This window comes from Pieris rapae, chromosome 10 (genome assembly GCF_905147795.1).
Source record: "Pieris rapae chromosome 10, ilPieRapa1.1, whole genome shotgun sequence".
NCBI lineage: Eukaryota > Metazoa > Arthropoda > Insecta > Lepidoptera > Pieridae > Pieris > Pieris rapae.
Window position 1 is genome coordinate 207,153 of NC_059518.1, and position 14,917 is coordinate 222,069.

The window sequence follows — 14,917 nt, forward strand, 5'->3', positions numbered from 1 at the left end:
ATATCCCGCGATAATACTCTTGTTTGTATATAGGACTAGGATAAGAATCCATAAATATAATAGAAATAAAGTAAAATGACCTATGTAGGAATTACACAACATAATCATACATATTATTTCGTTTGGAGCGAGAGACATTGCTGACAATCATTTGAAGTTGAATATTGCATTTATATCGGTTGAAGAAAAATACAATCTGAGAAAATGATAATCTTCTTTAAACTAAAGACAATATAATAATTATAAAATGTATGCATGTTCGTTATTATGTTGTACGATAATCTTACGATTAATATCTGACTCGTGTTACAGTTATAACGGCTCTAAAAGATCATTAATTGAAACACGTGTAGTTTAGAGCAAATAAATCTAAAAAAATTGCTGAATTAAATTATTTTTTTTTATCTTTTAGCATAGAAAGAAATATTATTGAATATTGATAATATCTATATATAAGATATATTGATAATTTACTCGTTTAACCAATATTGCTGTAGCTGCTGTATTATTTATCCTTCAAATAACCTTTTACGACGTGTCCTTTTTGAATGAAAAATCCTTAAACCTCTGAGTGGCTCTGAGTAGGTATAATAGAAAATTCTATGTGTTAACAGAAATAAATATATTAGGTACAAATATATATATAAATATCCATCAACACAATTATTTCCTTAATTATTAAATCAACAAAGTTTAGCTACTTAATTCCATAAAGTAATTGTGAGTAGCATTGGTAAGGTTAAAGTTTACCATTACTGGTGAAGATAACGTTACAAGACAGTTTTATAAGAACGATCGCACAGGGCAACGTCAGTCAGCATTCGCTCAACAACCAAGGAACACTGTGGGCAAAGTGCAAAAACAAAATGGCGCCAAATTTTAAGACAGAAAAGGTTACTATATTTGGAAGGTCAGTGTCCTTTATAATATGTACACAATAACATAAGATCTTACTTAAAAGGAAATATATGGCTTGATAACAAATTAATATTGCATTGCATTTACCTCAGTCTGTCTTAATGCTTAGAAAATGCAATGTTGGTACTTGTCCACACTAATGCAAAATTCCCAATTTGGTATCGGGTTTAAGTTTAATTTCTTACTTACATGCACGTATGCTATAAGTATCCATTGAGTATATGTGCAGGCTTCACAAACTACATAGTATCTCTACTTATCTCCTTTTGATGAAAACAATATATTAATCAGGCAAAATCAATAATTCCAACGATGAAGTACTTTGAAATTACGTTTTAAGTGCCCCGCCATTATTACGCAAGCGATGCAATACCTGAGCGAGTGCAATTTTCTCGATTACCTTCGATACAAAACACATCGAATGAGATTACTCAGATCAGCCATACCTACGTGGAATATCATCACCACACTTTTGCCTAGTGTGTAAAATATTTGTTATAGACAGATACAAATAAACATAGGTACCTAAGTTACATATCCACTGCATCCCCTTTGCCCTACAAAACCAATATCACTGTACCCCTCTGAAGCAACACCATTATAAAAGGAAGTGGACAACAGATACCAATAGCTACCATAGCCCAATGAATAAAGTTGGCGTCCGCACGCCACTTTGGCGTGGCACAAGGCATCCCAACATCCCAACCCGTTGGTGCGTAAAAGCATGAACTAACCCCTTCCCAACTAAAGACGCTCGAAGGAGACCCCGACACATTCTAACGGATCCGGATGATCCAATTTCCATAGCTAACAACGAAATATAAGCCGCTCGCGCGCTCAAAAATAATAATAGCCATAATCAGATTAGGGAGAAAAACTAGAACCTTTACTGCGTCCTTGGCTCACTTCAGTGCGCTTCTGACCTGCCCTTTAGGCGATTTAGCAACCCGCCCGGCCCAAGCCGAGGTTCGTACGTTCAAGTCACACAAAAACCACTCAGGCCGAGCTGAGCTGTAAAGGCCCTTAAGGCCAACAGTTTCAATTAATAAAACTACATCGCTAGCTTCTGATCGGATACCTAACATCAGACAGCTCAATTCTCAATTAGTATTAAGTCCATGATATAGGTTTTTGTCGTGCTAAATAATGCCTAGTAAATAATCGTATTTAGTTAAGTCTTAATTATTACAGTAATTTTAATATATTTATTCCCGACTGGCCCTCACTTAATTGTTACCTAAACAGATAAAATAAAAACATTGAAGCCACGCCGAAAACGAATAAAATTTGATTAAGATAAAGGTCATGTACTCGTTTATTTATTGATATTATATCGTTTGTAATTTATTACAACTTCACTGATATGTCTATCTCTAATTTACATAGTTAATGAATGTTTACAAAAACAATGGCGAACTTATCACTGAATATCAAACTTGTTTGCTTTATTTATTTTTAAACAAGCTGATATAAATGGATGATAGTTAATGGAGCGATAAGTATTGCTATTAGTACTAGAATTATTGATGTACAAGTTAAAAGCATATCTATGTGGTTGAATCAAATGCGTCAACAAAAATCTTTAGAACCCAAAAAAAGGATATTAGACTTACCAATCGTAATGTGTTTGGAACTGGTTAAATTTTATGAAATTGTTTCAGTCTAATTCGTTCATGTTTTAGTGATAAATAACACAAAATTTATTCCTTTCGGTTCTTTTCTGTTTTTTCAGTGGTCTTATCGGAAGATCATGGGCTATGCTCTTCGCATCTGTCGGATATCAAGTGACAGTATATGATATCATTCCCAAGCAAGTGACGGATGCCCTCGCAGATATAAAAGTACAGTTGGAGACTTTAGAAAGAGATGGTCTGCTTCGTGGTGCATTGACGGCAGCAGAACAGTTCCAGTGTGTTAAAGGTATTCAGAATTTCTTATATTACTCTATTACCGTCGCATTCGAAGGGATTTTTCTTGCGATCTGCACAATCAATACTAGCCAGTGAGGTGAAGAAAAACCATGTGAGCTAATCTGACATTTCCAAATTTTTGGCCCAAAAATCACAATGTAACAGGTATAGAAGGCTTATCACGTATATAGGTACTTGAATAAAGCAAACCGATCAGAGAAATAGATGCCAAAACAAATAGTTATTTTTGCAATATTTTTAAAGGTACAACGGAGTTAGGTGCAGCTGTAAAAGATTCGATTTACGTGCAGGAATGCGTTCCAGAAGATTTAAATTTAAAACAGAAAGTTTACCAACAACTAGATAAAGTTGTGGGCAATAATACAATCCTTGCGAGCTCTACGAGTTGTATACTACCCTCGAAATTCTCCGAAAGCTTGAAACACAGGTCTCAGGTAAGAATCTAGATAAACCTCTACACTCTACAGTGTTTCTTTGTTTGCTCGTTTTTGCCGCCCGCGATATTGTCGTAAATGTATACAATAAATAAATGTAAATTTAGATAAAATGTCGCTTAGTTACACGAAGAGTTCCTTCGAATCAATTAAGTTGATGGTTTTACAGGTGGTAATAGCTCACCCAGTCAATCCCCCATACTACGTCCCGCTCGTAGAGATTGTTCCAGCACCATGGACTAAGCCAGAAGTAGCGAAGAAGACAAAGGAAATTATGTTGGAAATTGGGCAGGAGCCAATTGTACTGTCGAGGGAAATTGATGGATTTGTGCTCAATAGAATACAGTAAATAGTTACAATTTTACTTTAAACGGCCATTTTCTAATATTATTAAGTTTCCATATTAAATTAAAATTTTTTGACTGTTCTATATACCTATTAAAGATTCATAATTTTTTCAGATATGCTATTTTAAACGAAGTTTGGCGTTTAGTATCTGATAGTGTTGTAAGTGTAGAGGACATCGACAAAGTTATTTCTGAAGGTTTGGGCATGCGGTACGCCTTCTTGGGTTCTTTGGAAACTGCTCATCTCAATGCTGAAGGAATGCAGAATTATGTCGAAAGGTAGGATCTAATATTTAAAAACGTATTTGTGTATTTCACATTACAATTATCCCACATTTCATCATGACTAGAGTAATGAAATATGGGATAAATACATTTTGCATCCTTTTATCGATAACTGACAATTAAATACATATCAGTGTCTCCCACTCACAAAACCGTATTACACTCAATGATAGTGTTATCCTCAAAAACTCGAGTTAATTCAATAAGCATGAAGTTTATTATCCGATAAAGTCTCCCACCATAACCCAATGTGCCCCGCTATGTTTTGTTTATGTCAAATGCAAATTTAACTGTTACAGATATGGAAAAACAATATACAACGTCAGTAAAACATCGGGCCCTATACCTAATATGAACGAATGTAAAAGTGCGGAAAGCATTTGTGAACAATTAAATAAATTAGTTCCCATTGAGAAACTGCAGGAACGTAGAGCGTGGCGTGATGCCTGTCTAACACGTCTCTCTGTTCTTAAAAGCGAAATGAAAAAGACATACAAGAAATAATACATACAAACTAACTCTGATTATGTAATAAATTATTGAATTGGCTTGAACCTTGATGGTTTTATTGGTTTTTGTACATACACTAGATTTTTATCGAATAAAAAGCACCCAAATATTCGGTCTACTCACTGAACGTTATGACGAACTGTGTGCTGCATAAAATGCTAAGAAACGCTCGGCTGTTGAATTACCGACGAGCGATATGGGTGGAATTTCATATTCCGCCTGGACGTCCGGTGACGAAGTTCAGCTTCAGGTATTAATCCAAACAACTACGACGCTCGGAAAGTGACTGGACATCGACGATTCCACTCACTAGATCAGCTCTCCAAAAAGTTTGATGTTCTGCATTCAGACTCTGCCTCTAACGGAACATTGCAGGATTTATATATGACCAATGACACTTATAATAAAAACCTCCAACCATACAAAATTAAAACAGTAATCTAGATGGTGTCTCGCATAGCACAAAACTTGTGGTGGTGCTGATTGGGCTAAAAAAAAAATACTTATATACCTCCTGAGTGGGAGTCGAACGTGGAATATAGGCTTCATAATAAAGTACATGCAAACATAAAATATATTAAGTTATGGCTAATGACCTAACATTAATACTGATATTCATCGTTTTTAAACTTGCATCTATTAGTACACTGGAACTACATTCAGAATAAGTACAAAGCATCTGTCGTTTAACCATGTCGTTGCACCAGATGGAGGAGTTCTCAGCTATTTGCACACCATTATTTTATATTACAGATAATTGTGCGCACATTACGAATATTCAAAACTTGACTGCAAACTTTGTAAACAGCAAGTATCCGAGTTAGTAAATGTGAAGTAAACAATGTTCTTAAATCAATAAATCATGTTAATAATGGTAGATGATGGGTTCATGGCACACAAATCAACAACATCTAACTTGACGGAATACTCAATTTATAATCGACCCTAACCAACGTTATTTACACTGATTTTCAAAAGGTGGTTGTTAAAGGTTATGAGCACATTCTATTGACAAAGATTCTGCTGCGATGGATAAGCTCTTAAACATTAACAGGATTAAGGAATTTAAAATAAAATTCATGAAAGGACTATAATAATAATAAACCCTTTATTGCTGTATTTACATATACCTAAGGTACATAAAAGTGTAAAATACTAAAAAAATATATTCCTAAAAATAAAAAATAATGTTACTGACGAACTCATAAACTGCATCAAACTTCAGGATTAATTTAATAATTTAATTTAACTTTGAAATGTTTTTTTTGTAATAAGTATGCAAACTTTTTAGATTAAATTATATAAATATGGAGGGATTGGCCCTTAATCTTAAAAAAAAGCAATATTTAATAGTAGAACTTCGGTAAAACAAATGAATATAAAAAAATAAATAAAATACGTTTATTTTGGAACATAAGATCATCATGGTATCACTTATTCCACGTCATTAAAATTATAGCCGGGAAAATAAAATTTACTTGTAGTATTAGATTTGCGTGTTTTTTAAGATTGATTCCTATTGATTTTTAATTCTTTTGACAATTGAATTGCGACTTTGCTTTAGCCTGCGACCTGACACAAATGGTCCCTGCGATAACGCGAATACCAGACTTGGATGGTCAAAAACCGTCTTTGTTGGACCTTCTGCTGATTTCATATCCGGGGAACTATCAAGTCTCTGTTGACCCGCCATTGGATTCATCGGATAGCGAGCGAGCGAAGGCGAGACGGTACTTCACTCCGGGCCATCGCTTGCAACTATATAAAGCGCGAATTCGGCCCCACATGGAGTACTGTTCTCACCTTTGGAGCTCTCCAGTACCAGCTCCTCCCACTTGACCGTATTCAACGAAGAGCGGTTCGAATCATCGACGAACAATCTCTCTTCGTGCGGCTTGATCCTTTGGCGTTGCGTAGAGATGTGGGGTCACTCTGCATCTTCTACCGCATTTGCCATGGAGAGTGTTCAGAGGAATTGTTCGGTTGAATACTGCAGTTGAGTTTCATCATCGGACGTCGAGGCAGAATACGAAATTCCACCAGTATCACCTCGACGTCTGCTGTTTCACAACTGCGCGTTTTTCAAGGCAGTTTTTTCCGCGCACCACCACACTGTGGAACCAGCTGCCCACTGAAGTATTTCCGAACCAATTCGACTTAGGGTCCTTCAATTAAAGAGCGTACCAATTCTGAAAAGGCCGGCAACGCACTCGCGAGCCCTCTGGCATTGAGAGTGTCCATGGGCGGCGGTATCACTTAACATCAGGAGAGCCTCCTGCCCGTTTGCACCCTGTTCTCTAAAAAAAAATTAAAATAAATAACTTGTTTTTCCGTGGTAGTTCAACGAATACATTGGTGACTAGTTTTAACAAAGAGGTTATACTTTTGATAGATTCGCTTCAACATCCATACTATGACATTGTGTTATCTATGCACATATTCTTTTAATAATATTTCTATGGCCTAGATCTTTGACAGAGTTTAGCACTTGAAACTTGTAAGTTGTCATTGCTGAGTGTCACTTTTGAGGTTTTGTTTAATTTCTCAAAGCTGTTCATTTTACGAACCATTCATCCCTTTTATTTACACATTCATAATATTATTCTTTCTTACAACATATTTAGCTTTATAAAGATATTTAAATTTATATTGATGAAATGAAGGAGATTTATATATTTTGAAAAATGTGTTATTTTACAACTATAAAGTTCTAGTTTTAACATCGAATAATTTTACAAATGCCCTGTTGTAATAGATAATGGATCCAAGAATGTGCAGAAAAATTAGTAGCAGTGAAAGTCTTCCAGATGTAGACCATGAGGAATTTGAAGTATCAAATATCATCGCACCGCAAGAAAGCGAGGATAATTTTCTTTTGGAGGGCAGCCCAGAACCACAAACCGTGACCTGGCTTGACGACGATCAAATTGATGATCTTAATTTAGACCAAACTAACCTATTTTTTCATAGAGTTGATAGTGCTGATATAATTTATAGAAGCAAGAAAAAAAAGTGTAAATTGGTAGGCAAATATGTAATGGGTGATATATTAGGGGAAGGTTCCTATGGAAAAGTTAAAGAAATGTTAGATTCTGAGACTTTGTGTAGGCGTGCTGTTAAGATATTAAAGAAAAGAAAGTTGCGGAGGATCCCGAATGGTGAACAAAATGTTCAGAGAGAGATTCAATTGTTGCGAATACTTAGGCATAAAAATGTGATAGAACTAGTCGATGTTATGTACAATGATGAAAAGCAGAAGATGTATCTAGTTATGGAGTTTTGTGTTGGAGTTCTTCAAGTAAGTAGATACTTACAGAATCTATATATATATTTATACATATATATACATACCTCATACTTATATTATATATATATATATAATATAAGTATTATTATGCTAATGATAGTCATTTGATATGTTTTAGGATATGTTAGAATCAAGTCCTGGAAAAAAGTTTCCCCAGCATCAAGCACATGAATATTTTACTCAGCTCCTTGATGGCTTAGAATATTTACATGGACAAGGTGTGGTGCATAAAGACATTAAGCCAGGAAATCTGCTTTTAACACTGGACCAAACATTAAAGATAACTGATTTTGGAGTTGCAGAGGTAAATATAATAAATATTTTGTTGTTAATTAGTGATGAACAAAGAATTCATTCTAGGCATCATTCTACCCAATAGGATTATTATCAAAATTTTGTTGTTAAAGTTTCTTTTCAAGTCAAGAACTTAGTATTTTTTTTTCTTCCCATCCATTTCTTCCATTTCTTATAATGTCTGTAATTCATGTCTGCAAGTTCTTATCTGGTATTAAACTATCCAATGAATAAACAGGTTAGTAAAGACTGGACATTGTTGTTAGTTTAGCTATTAGGAAGTCACTGATATTTTCAGTTTATAATATAAATCAGTTTATGCGTAAATTACATCTTATTTCGTTTTTTATGAGATTGTATAACTTCATTCTGATCTCATTAAAATATAATGATTCATAAGTTTGCCAACAGATGCATATCATGATACTTTTGCAAGTGTGAGTCACAATGTAGTCTTATTATCCATTTGTGCTCTGCAAACATAGTTCTTTTGTCATTTTTGTATGTCTACACAAAAGCATTTACAGCCAAATCGCTGGAATTAAATACACTTCATTTTGCTACACATATCAGTAATATGAAGTGTATTTAATTACATTACTACATTACTAATGTAGACTATGCATTTCAAGACTGATAATTCTTAATTTTTCTGAAGTTACTTATTTAAATTTACTTCTTATTTACTGTAGTTTATCCTGGATACAAATCTTAGACAAACAAGAAAATGTTTGCAAAACTTAAAAAAAAAAATATAGTAGGTTAAGACTATGTCATAACGCTTACACCTATAGATATGAAAATTGTTTTAGTGATTAAGTATTATCATTAGGAGGTCAATGCTCTTATTGTTACAACAATGTGCAATTAAATATAAAAAATCTTTAGGCATGTGCTTACCTCATGTTTTTGCAAAGTTAAAGTATACAATACATTATTGTGTTGTTAATGAAGAATCTGATTGCATTGACGGATTTGGGTCAAGCTCAGTAAACTTATCTTTGTGAATAAACACAACAATTCACTGAGTTTAATAAAGTGTTTATAAATGTGTGTGCTGTAACCTTCACGGTTTGCAGTTTATTTTATGCATAATACACTGTGTTCTCTAATTTATTGTCAAAGGATGTTTAAATCTAAACTAGTATGCTATTATTGTTTCTCAGTTATTTCTTTATGGAAATTTAAACTTTTACACTTCAAGCATTAAGAGTTTACTGTTAATGATGATTTACCTATCACCATTATAAAATCTGGGTCGGATTGACTTTATCTTGACACAATTACAACATGATGTGAATAGATTGGCTAAATGTAAGATTTTACATAGTTTTAGTTCAATTTATATTTTTTTCTATTTACTATTACTATGTATGAGGCAAAGAGACTGATACTATTCTGTGTGATATTGTCAGTATACTTAAGTTGTTTAAAATAAAAGTTAAAAAATTAAGATAATAGAATTGTTAAAAAAATATGTTATAGATATGAATATGAATGCATTGCAGCAACAAAAAACTTTAGAGCTCATTAAAAATTGACTTGCCTGGGCTTTAGAATATATTTGAGCTTTTACTAAGGACTATATTTTTTCATACAATATTTTCAGGCTTTGGATATGTTCTCACCACAAGACACATGCTATACAGGACAAGGTTCACCAGCCTTTCAACCTCCAGAAATTGCGAATGGTGCCGAGACCTTTTCAGGCACCAAAGTTGATATATGGAGTAGTGGTGTCACATTGTGAGTTAACTTTATGAACCATTGCATGCATATTACATTAATTATTACAGACAGGTGGAGTTGGAATGAGACTGTATGACATTTATTTTGTGGATCATAGTCAATATATTCTAAAAATAGCTATTTAAATTTACAAAAACACTGTAAATTGCTTATGAACACATGTCCTTCACATGCTCATAATATTCTAATAAATCTTTTATAATATTCTATTGTGCATATATTTGTATGTGTCAGATATTTAAAATTTAAATGTAATATACATATGTGACCTATATTTTATTTTAAGAATCACAGGATGAATTTCATGAAACCATAATGTATCATGTTGGGCATACTGCGGAGATGCGTCTGTGTCAAAAATTATAGCTAAAGTACGACACAGATTTTATGTGATTTTCTTAATTACATGGAGTTGGCAATTGAGATTACGTTGCTTTATCTTCGCACACCCAGGAAATACTCATGCTTTACCAATAATTTTCCTTTTACAGGAGACCTACCACATAACATCAATCATAATTATATTTATGAATAATTGATGTAAAACGAGAGAAATAATTAACCGGCGGTTAATCGATGTTTCACTAATTCAGATACAACATGACAACAGGGCGGTATCCGTTCGAGGGCGACAACGTGTATCGGTTGCTGGAGGCCATCGGGAGGGCTGAACCGCTTCCTCCGCCCACGTGCGTCGGAAGCTCCCTCTCCGCCCTCTTGGTGCACATGCTCAAGAGGGACCCGGACCTGAGGCCCACCGTGCAGCAGATCAGGCGGCACGAGTGAGTCCCGACGTCTACACTGACAATGACAATTATACGGTCGAGTCGATGGCTAATGGTGCTTGCGCTTCCAGCTGGGTGCGGTCGATCCCGCCCCTGGGGCCGGGCGAGAGGATGGTGCAGCCTCGCTCCCGCAAGTCGGACGAGTTGCACAGCTCCACCGTCGTCCCTTACCTCGTCGAGAGGCATTACGTGTCCGCGCAGGAGTACTTCACCGAGAGAGATCTGAGACACGGTGAGTCTTCCGACGGGTCCATCGCGTGCATATGTATATTATGCCGGTTTTAACGTTTCATTTTGTCCACACATGTCACCGGCAGATGCAGAATCGGACTTTCCAATAGTGGGCCCGGTGCGCGCTAGAGTTTGCTCGTTGAGTTAGGTTCGTAGCATGGGAGTGGCAGTTTTGAGCACCTTTGCGCTATTTCCCACCCGATCGTCCGAAGCACGTAGTCGGCCGGGACGACTTTCTCCCGTCTAACATTTGTTTGCCTTGGCTAATAATGTCGTGTTAGTCTTTTTAATTCTACATTTGGACTGAACAATTATAATGAGCGGCCGAGGTGACATATTTGGACTTCTCCGCTGCCAATTCCGAAAATAGCGGTTCATCGTTGGTACTCATCCGATTTTCGCTGCGGCCCTGTACTAACAGTAACACGATCGAGTGCCTCACTCCGCTTGAGCAGTTCTTAATTAATCGCCAGCTTATTGCAGATGTAGACGCTTATGCCTCGCGAGGGTGGGCATCTTCACTTAACTGACGCCTTCTCGTCGACAGAGTTGGGCGGCGGCGGTTCCGGGAGCCTCTCGACGGCGGAGCTGTCGGAGGGCGGGTCCGGGCAGGCCAAGAGGCGCTGGCACTCGTCGTGCGGGCGTCTGCCCTCGTGCCGCCTCACGTGATGGTACTCCGAAGTGCGTCGGGTTCGCTTGTGTTTTCTTAGCGATTACTAAATTTTTGTTTGACGACTCTCGTCCGGCCAGTGTTTTGAACGTTTTTGAAGTTAATCGCGAACGTCCGGCGCCGGACGTCGAGTACCTTCAGAGAACTGAAGATTTCATTTAGGAATTAAAAATTCTGTCGAATGTATGTGTATTGTAAAAAGGTTGGAATCGTGTCGACCCTGCAATTGATTAATTTTTGAAAATCTTGAGTCGCGGCGACCGTGTCCGCGGTCGAGAGACGAATGAGCCCGTTTCATTTCGTCGGCAGATCGTTGAAGTCGCATTTCGCTTCATCGTTCGTATTTTGCCGAGGAGTCCCACCGATGCTACCAATTCATGTTTTTGTAAATATCTAGTTCAATTTAGAAAAGAAAAAATCGGATTCATTTCGGGCGAAATCTCCACGTTAAAAAAGTTGGCGTTCGCTCGCTCATTCGTGAATATTGTATTTTGTGAAGAGTTATTTAGAAGACACGATGATGTTTAGGTATAATCTCTGTCCGCGATCTACTTACCGCTACTTATAATAAATTAGACAATAATAAAGTATTGCATAGTTTAATCGATCGATCGTTGCTATTGTGATCGGCCAATTTCAATAAGACTGACGTTAAACTGTTCTTAGTTTTGCTAATTAAAATATTGTTATTGGAATTGGCCAAACAGTAGTGAAATGCGACTTCCACAAAATTGCCGCTTTGCAATAATTGTATATTTTTAGATTCGACACTTTGTATTTAAATTACGCGTTTCGACCTCAATCGAAAAAATATTCACGGTTTATTCAGTTTAAATAATTGTTGTTATCTTATTATTAAATGTATTTTGTGTATGTATAGAATTCTAAAGTACAAGTTTGCAATCACTTCCTTTGAGGTAGATAAGAAAAATATCTTAACTCGAAAAGGATCCTTTCTCCTGTTAAGATATTTTCAACCGTTAATTTAACGCCACCAAAGTAGTCGGTATTAATATAACAATTTCAGTGGTTTTTTGAGGATATTTCATTTATACCGCCGATCGGGACGGTCCGAGAAGCCTTCTAAGATTGGTACACTGAATTTCAAACAATAAGAATATTAAATTTGGTAACAATAAATTAATAAACCGTTACGAAAATAGATTCAATACTTTGTTTTTGAGACTCGCATTTCATATCAGTTTGCATGTACTCGGGCCTCACTTTTATATATATTTTTATATTACCTTTGTAAGAATATCTTTTCCGGTGAGCAGCCGTTTCAAGAAATTAAAAGAATTTATTGTGAACGTTGCCATTTCCGCCCACGATAAATGACGAACCGAATGGCGTAATTATTGAAAAAGGTCCTGCGACGGACTCCCGATTAACACAAACAATGAACGTGAATTTCTATCGAATTTTAATTCACACAATAATTACGCAATTCCGTTGGTTGTTTTGTCGAATGTGGCATTTCGCTGGTATGAGCGGATCACTGGTTATCCGAATATATTGTATTTCTAATGTCGATAATAAAAACATGTTGTCGGCTGAATTGTGCAATAAATTGATATTTCAGGTGAAGGTTTTTACTGCAAACCGTTCCGATACGCGTTTACAAAGATAGTAGTCCTGTTTACCTCTTATTAAATGAAAAAGTGAGGACTTTTCGTTTATAAAGCCACCTATTTTGAAAAATCTTTTTCAATTCCGTTAACGAAATAACTGTTAGATTAGATTCATAAAATATACACTTTTATTGGTGGGATGGGGAATTCGTCGTTTTTAAAACGGGCGTCTTTCGGCAATTACTTTTGAGATTATTGCGCAGATCTCCTTTCGCCAAAGGCGTAGTTAAACTCTTAGTTGATAAATAGTTGTAGTGAATGATGAAAAGTGAGGTCCCGCGTTCCCTTATTTGTTCTGCTTCTAACTCATTTGTGCCTGAACTGATGTTGAGCAATGTTTAACAGAATAAAAGAGAATATTAATATATTGTAAATAAAATATCTAAATAACAGTTTGGTCTTTTATTTCCACCTTAGAAGTAGAAAACCTTATATGGTATTTCCGAACCAATTCCACTTAGGGTCCTTCAAGAAAAGAGCGTAGGTATTCTTAGAAGCTACTGAGACGAACTTCAAAGCCACTCCTGCCCTGAAAGCCTTCTAGAAATGTATATGTACGTGGGCTGCGGTATCACTTAACATCAGATGAGTCTATCCGTTTGCTTCCTGTATCTTTAAAACCTCCTCAACACTTAGTTTATGCAATACGGCGCTCAAAGTTTTAAGTGAGCGTTAAGACACTAAACTTTCTGGGTTCACTAGACATAATTGGCGTGATGCAAGTGTCCCGCGAATGGCGACCCGGTTCACATTGCCACAATGCACGGAAGTGTCATTGCTTTGCCGCAGCCTCTTCCTTCACATCGGATTGCGGTGCTTTTATTAATAGTCCATTATAGACAATTAGGGATTTCCAACAGCACACTACTACGAATAGGATATGAGTTGGGCGATGTTGGTGAATCTGTGAAAGTAACTTTTATCAAACTTAAACTCAAAATAACTTTATTCTTTTAGGTAACGAAGTACATTTATGAACGTCAACAGAAAAGATCTTAAAATGATTCTAAATTAACATTTACTACCAGTTCGCAAGTCAAAGGCGGGCAACAGCGGGCAAGAAATTCTGCCCCTCTTTTTCATGACCAAGTTACATTTTTTTGTAAAGCAGAGCAGCCATCAATATTAGAACTGGAGCAAATCAATATCGAGCATTATGATCATTTAAATACGAAGCTTTATTGATTAATTTACGTATAGTGATAAATCTCTAATTGGTCGTAAGATTAGATTTGATATATACTTTAAAACTAAGCATCTATAAGATTTTCTTACATTCCATTTTCTATTCATTATAATATAAAACTTTCTCATTTAGGTTAGGTTCGAATTATTATTTATTTGTAGGTATAGTTTGTTGTACAGTCAATTTGGTTAGTGTGTAATCTTATATTTTATTAAATATTGCCAGTAGTATGCATTTGCTAATTGAATTATGTACAGTAAAAAACCTCGTGTACAATATAGATATTTGTCAAATTTTGGCCTCCTTTGCCTCTACAAATGTAAAATAATGTTATTGGGTTTGATTTTTGATTTTACACAAACCATCCAGTTCGCGGCCTCCACTAAAATATGGAACTTTACTACACCAAATGTACAACTGAGACGAGAAAGTTATTCTGTTATATAAGATTATCTGTAAAACATCAGAAAACCGTCATGAATGCTTTTGTTGCGAAATAATTCCCAAATTTGCCGTCCCAAAAGTCTGCCGCCTTTGGCTCCGGCCTACTCAGCCTGCTGGCAAATTCTACTATAAATATATAATAACTAAAAATACATGGACGTATGTACGCCACACAAACGTAGGGGACATTTGTAT

The 14,917-nt window shown here is 35.8% G+C and overlaps 2 protein-coding genes across 4 annotated transcripts; both read left to right on the top strand.

Annotated features, from left to right (window-relative positions):
- Nucleotides 1-779: 779 nt before the first annotated feature.
- LOC110996894 (lambda-crystallin homolog) lies at nucleotides 780-4,469 on the top strand. The gene is made up of 6 exons (XM_022264783.2): nucleotides 780-910; nucleotides 2,651-2,838; nucleotides 3,093-3,283; nucleotides 3,453-3,628; nucleotides 3,745-3,909; nucleotides 4,215-4,469. Exons 1-6 carry the CDS (start codon nucleotides 867-869, stop codon nucleotides 4,417-4,419), a joined length of 969 nt encoding a protein of 322 aa, XP_022120475.2. The 5' UTR covers nucleotides 780-866; the 3' UTR covers nucleotides 4,420-4,469.
- A 2,278-nt stretch (nucleotides 4,470-6,747) lies between these two features.
- Nucleotides 6,748-13,484, top strand: LOC110996788 (serine/threonine-protein kinase STK11). 3 transcript variants are annotated; one of them, XM_022264644.2, is made up of 6 exons: nucleotides 6,748-7,723; nucleotides 7,851-8,036; nucleotides 9,636-9,772; nucleotides 10,369-10,557; nucleotides 10,632-10,792; nucleotides 11,275-11,411. In XM_022264644.2, the coding sequence occupies exons 1-6, from the start codon at nucleotides 7,184-7,186 to the stop codon at nucleotides 11,319-11,321; spliced, it is 1,260 nt and encodes a 419-aa protein (XP_022120336.1). In that variant the 5' UTR covers nucleotides 6,748-7,183; the 3' UTR covers nucleotides 11,322-11,411. The 3 variants fall into 3 exon arrangements, with proteins under 3 accessions (XP_022120336.1, XP_022120327.1, XP_022120320.1); XM_022264635.2 differs by lacking the exon at nucleotides 11,275-11,411 and adding an exon at nucleotides 10,878-11,262; XM_022264628.2 differs by having other exon boundaries at nucleotides 6,750-7,723; nucleotides 11,339-13,484.
- Nucleotides 13,485-14,917: the final 1,433 nt, after the last annotated feature.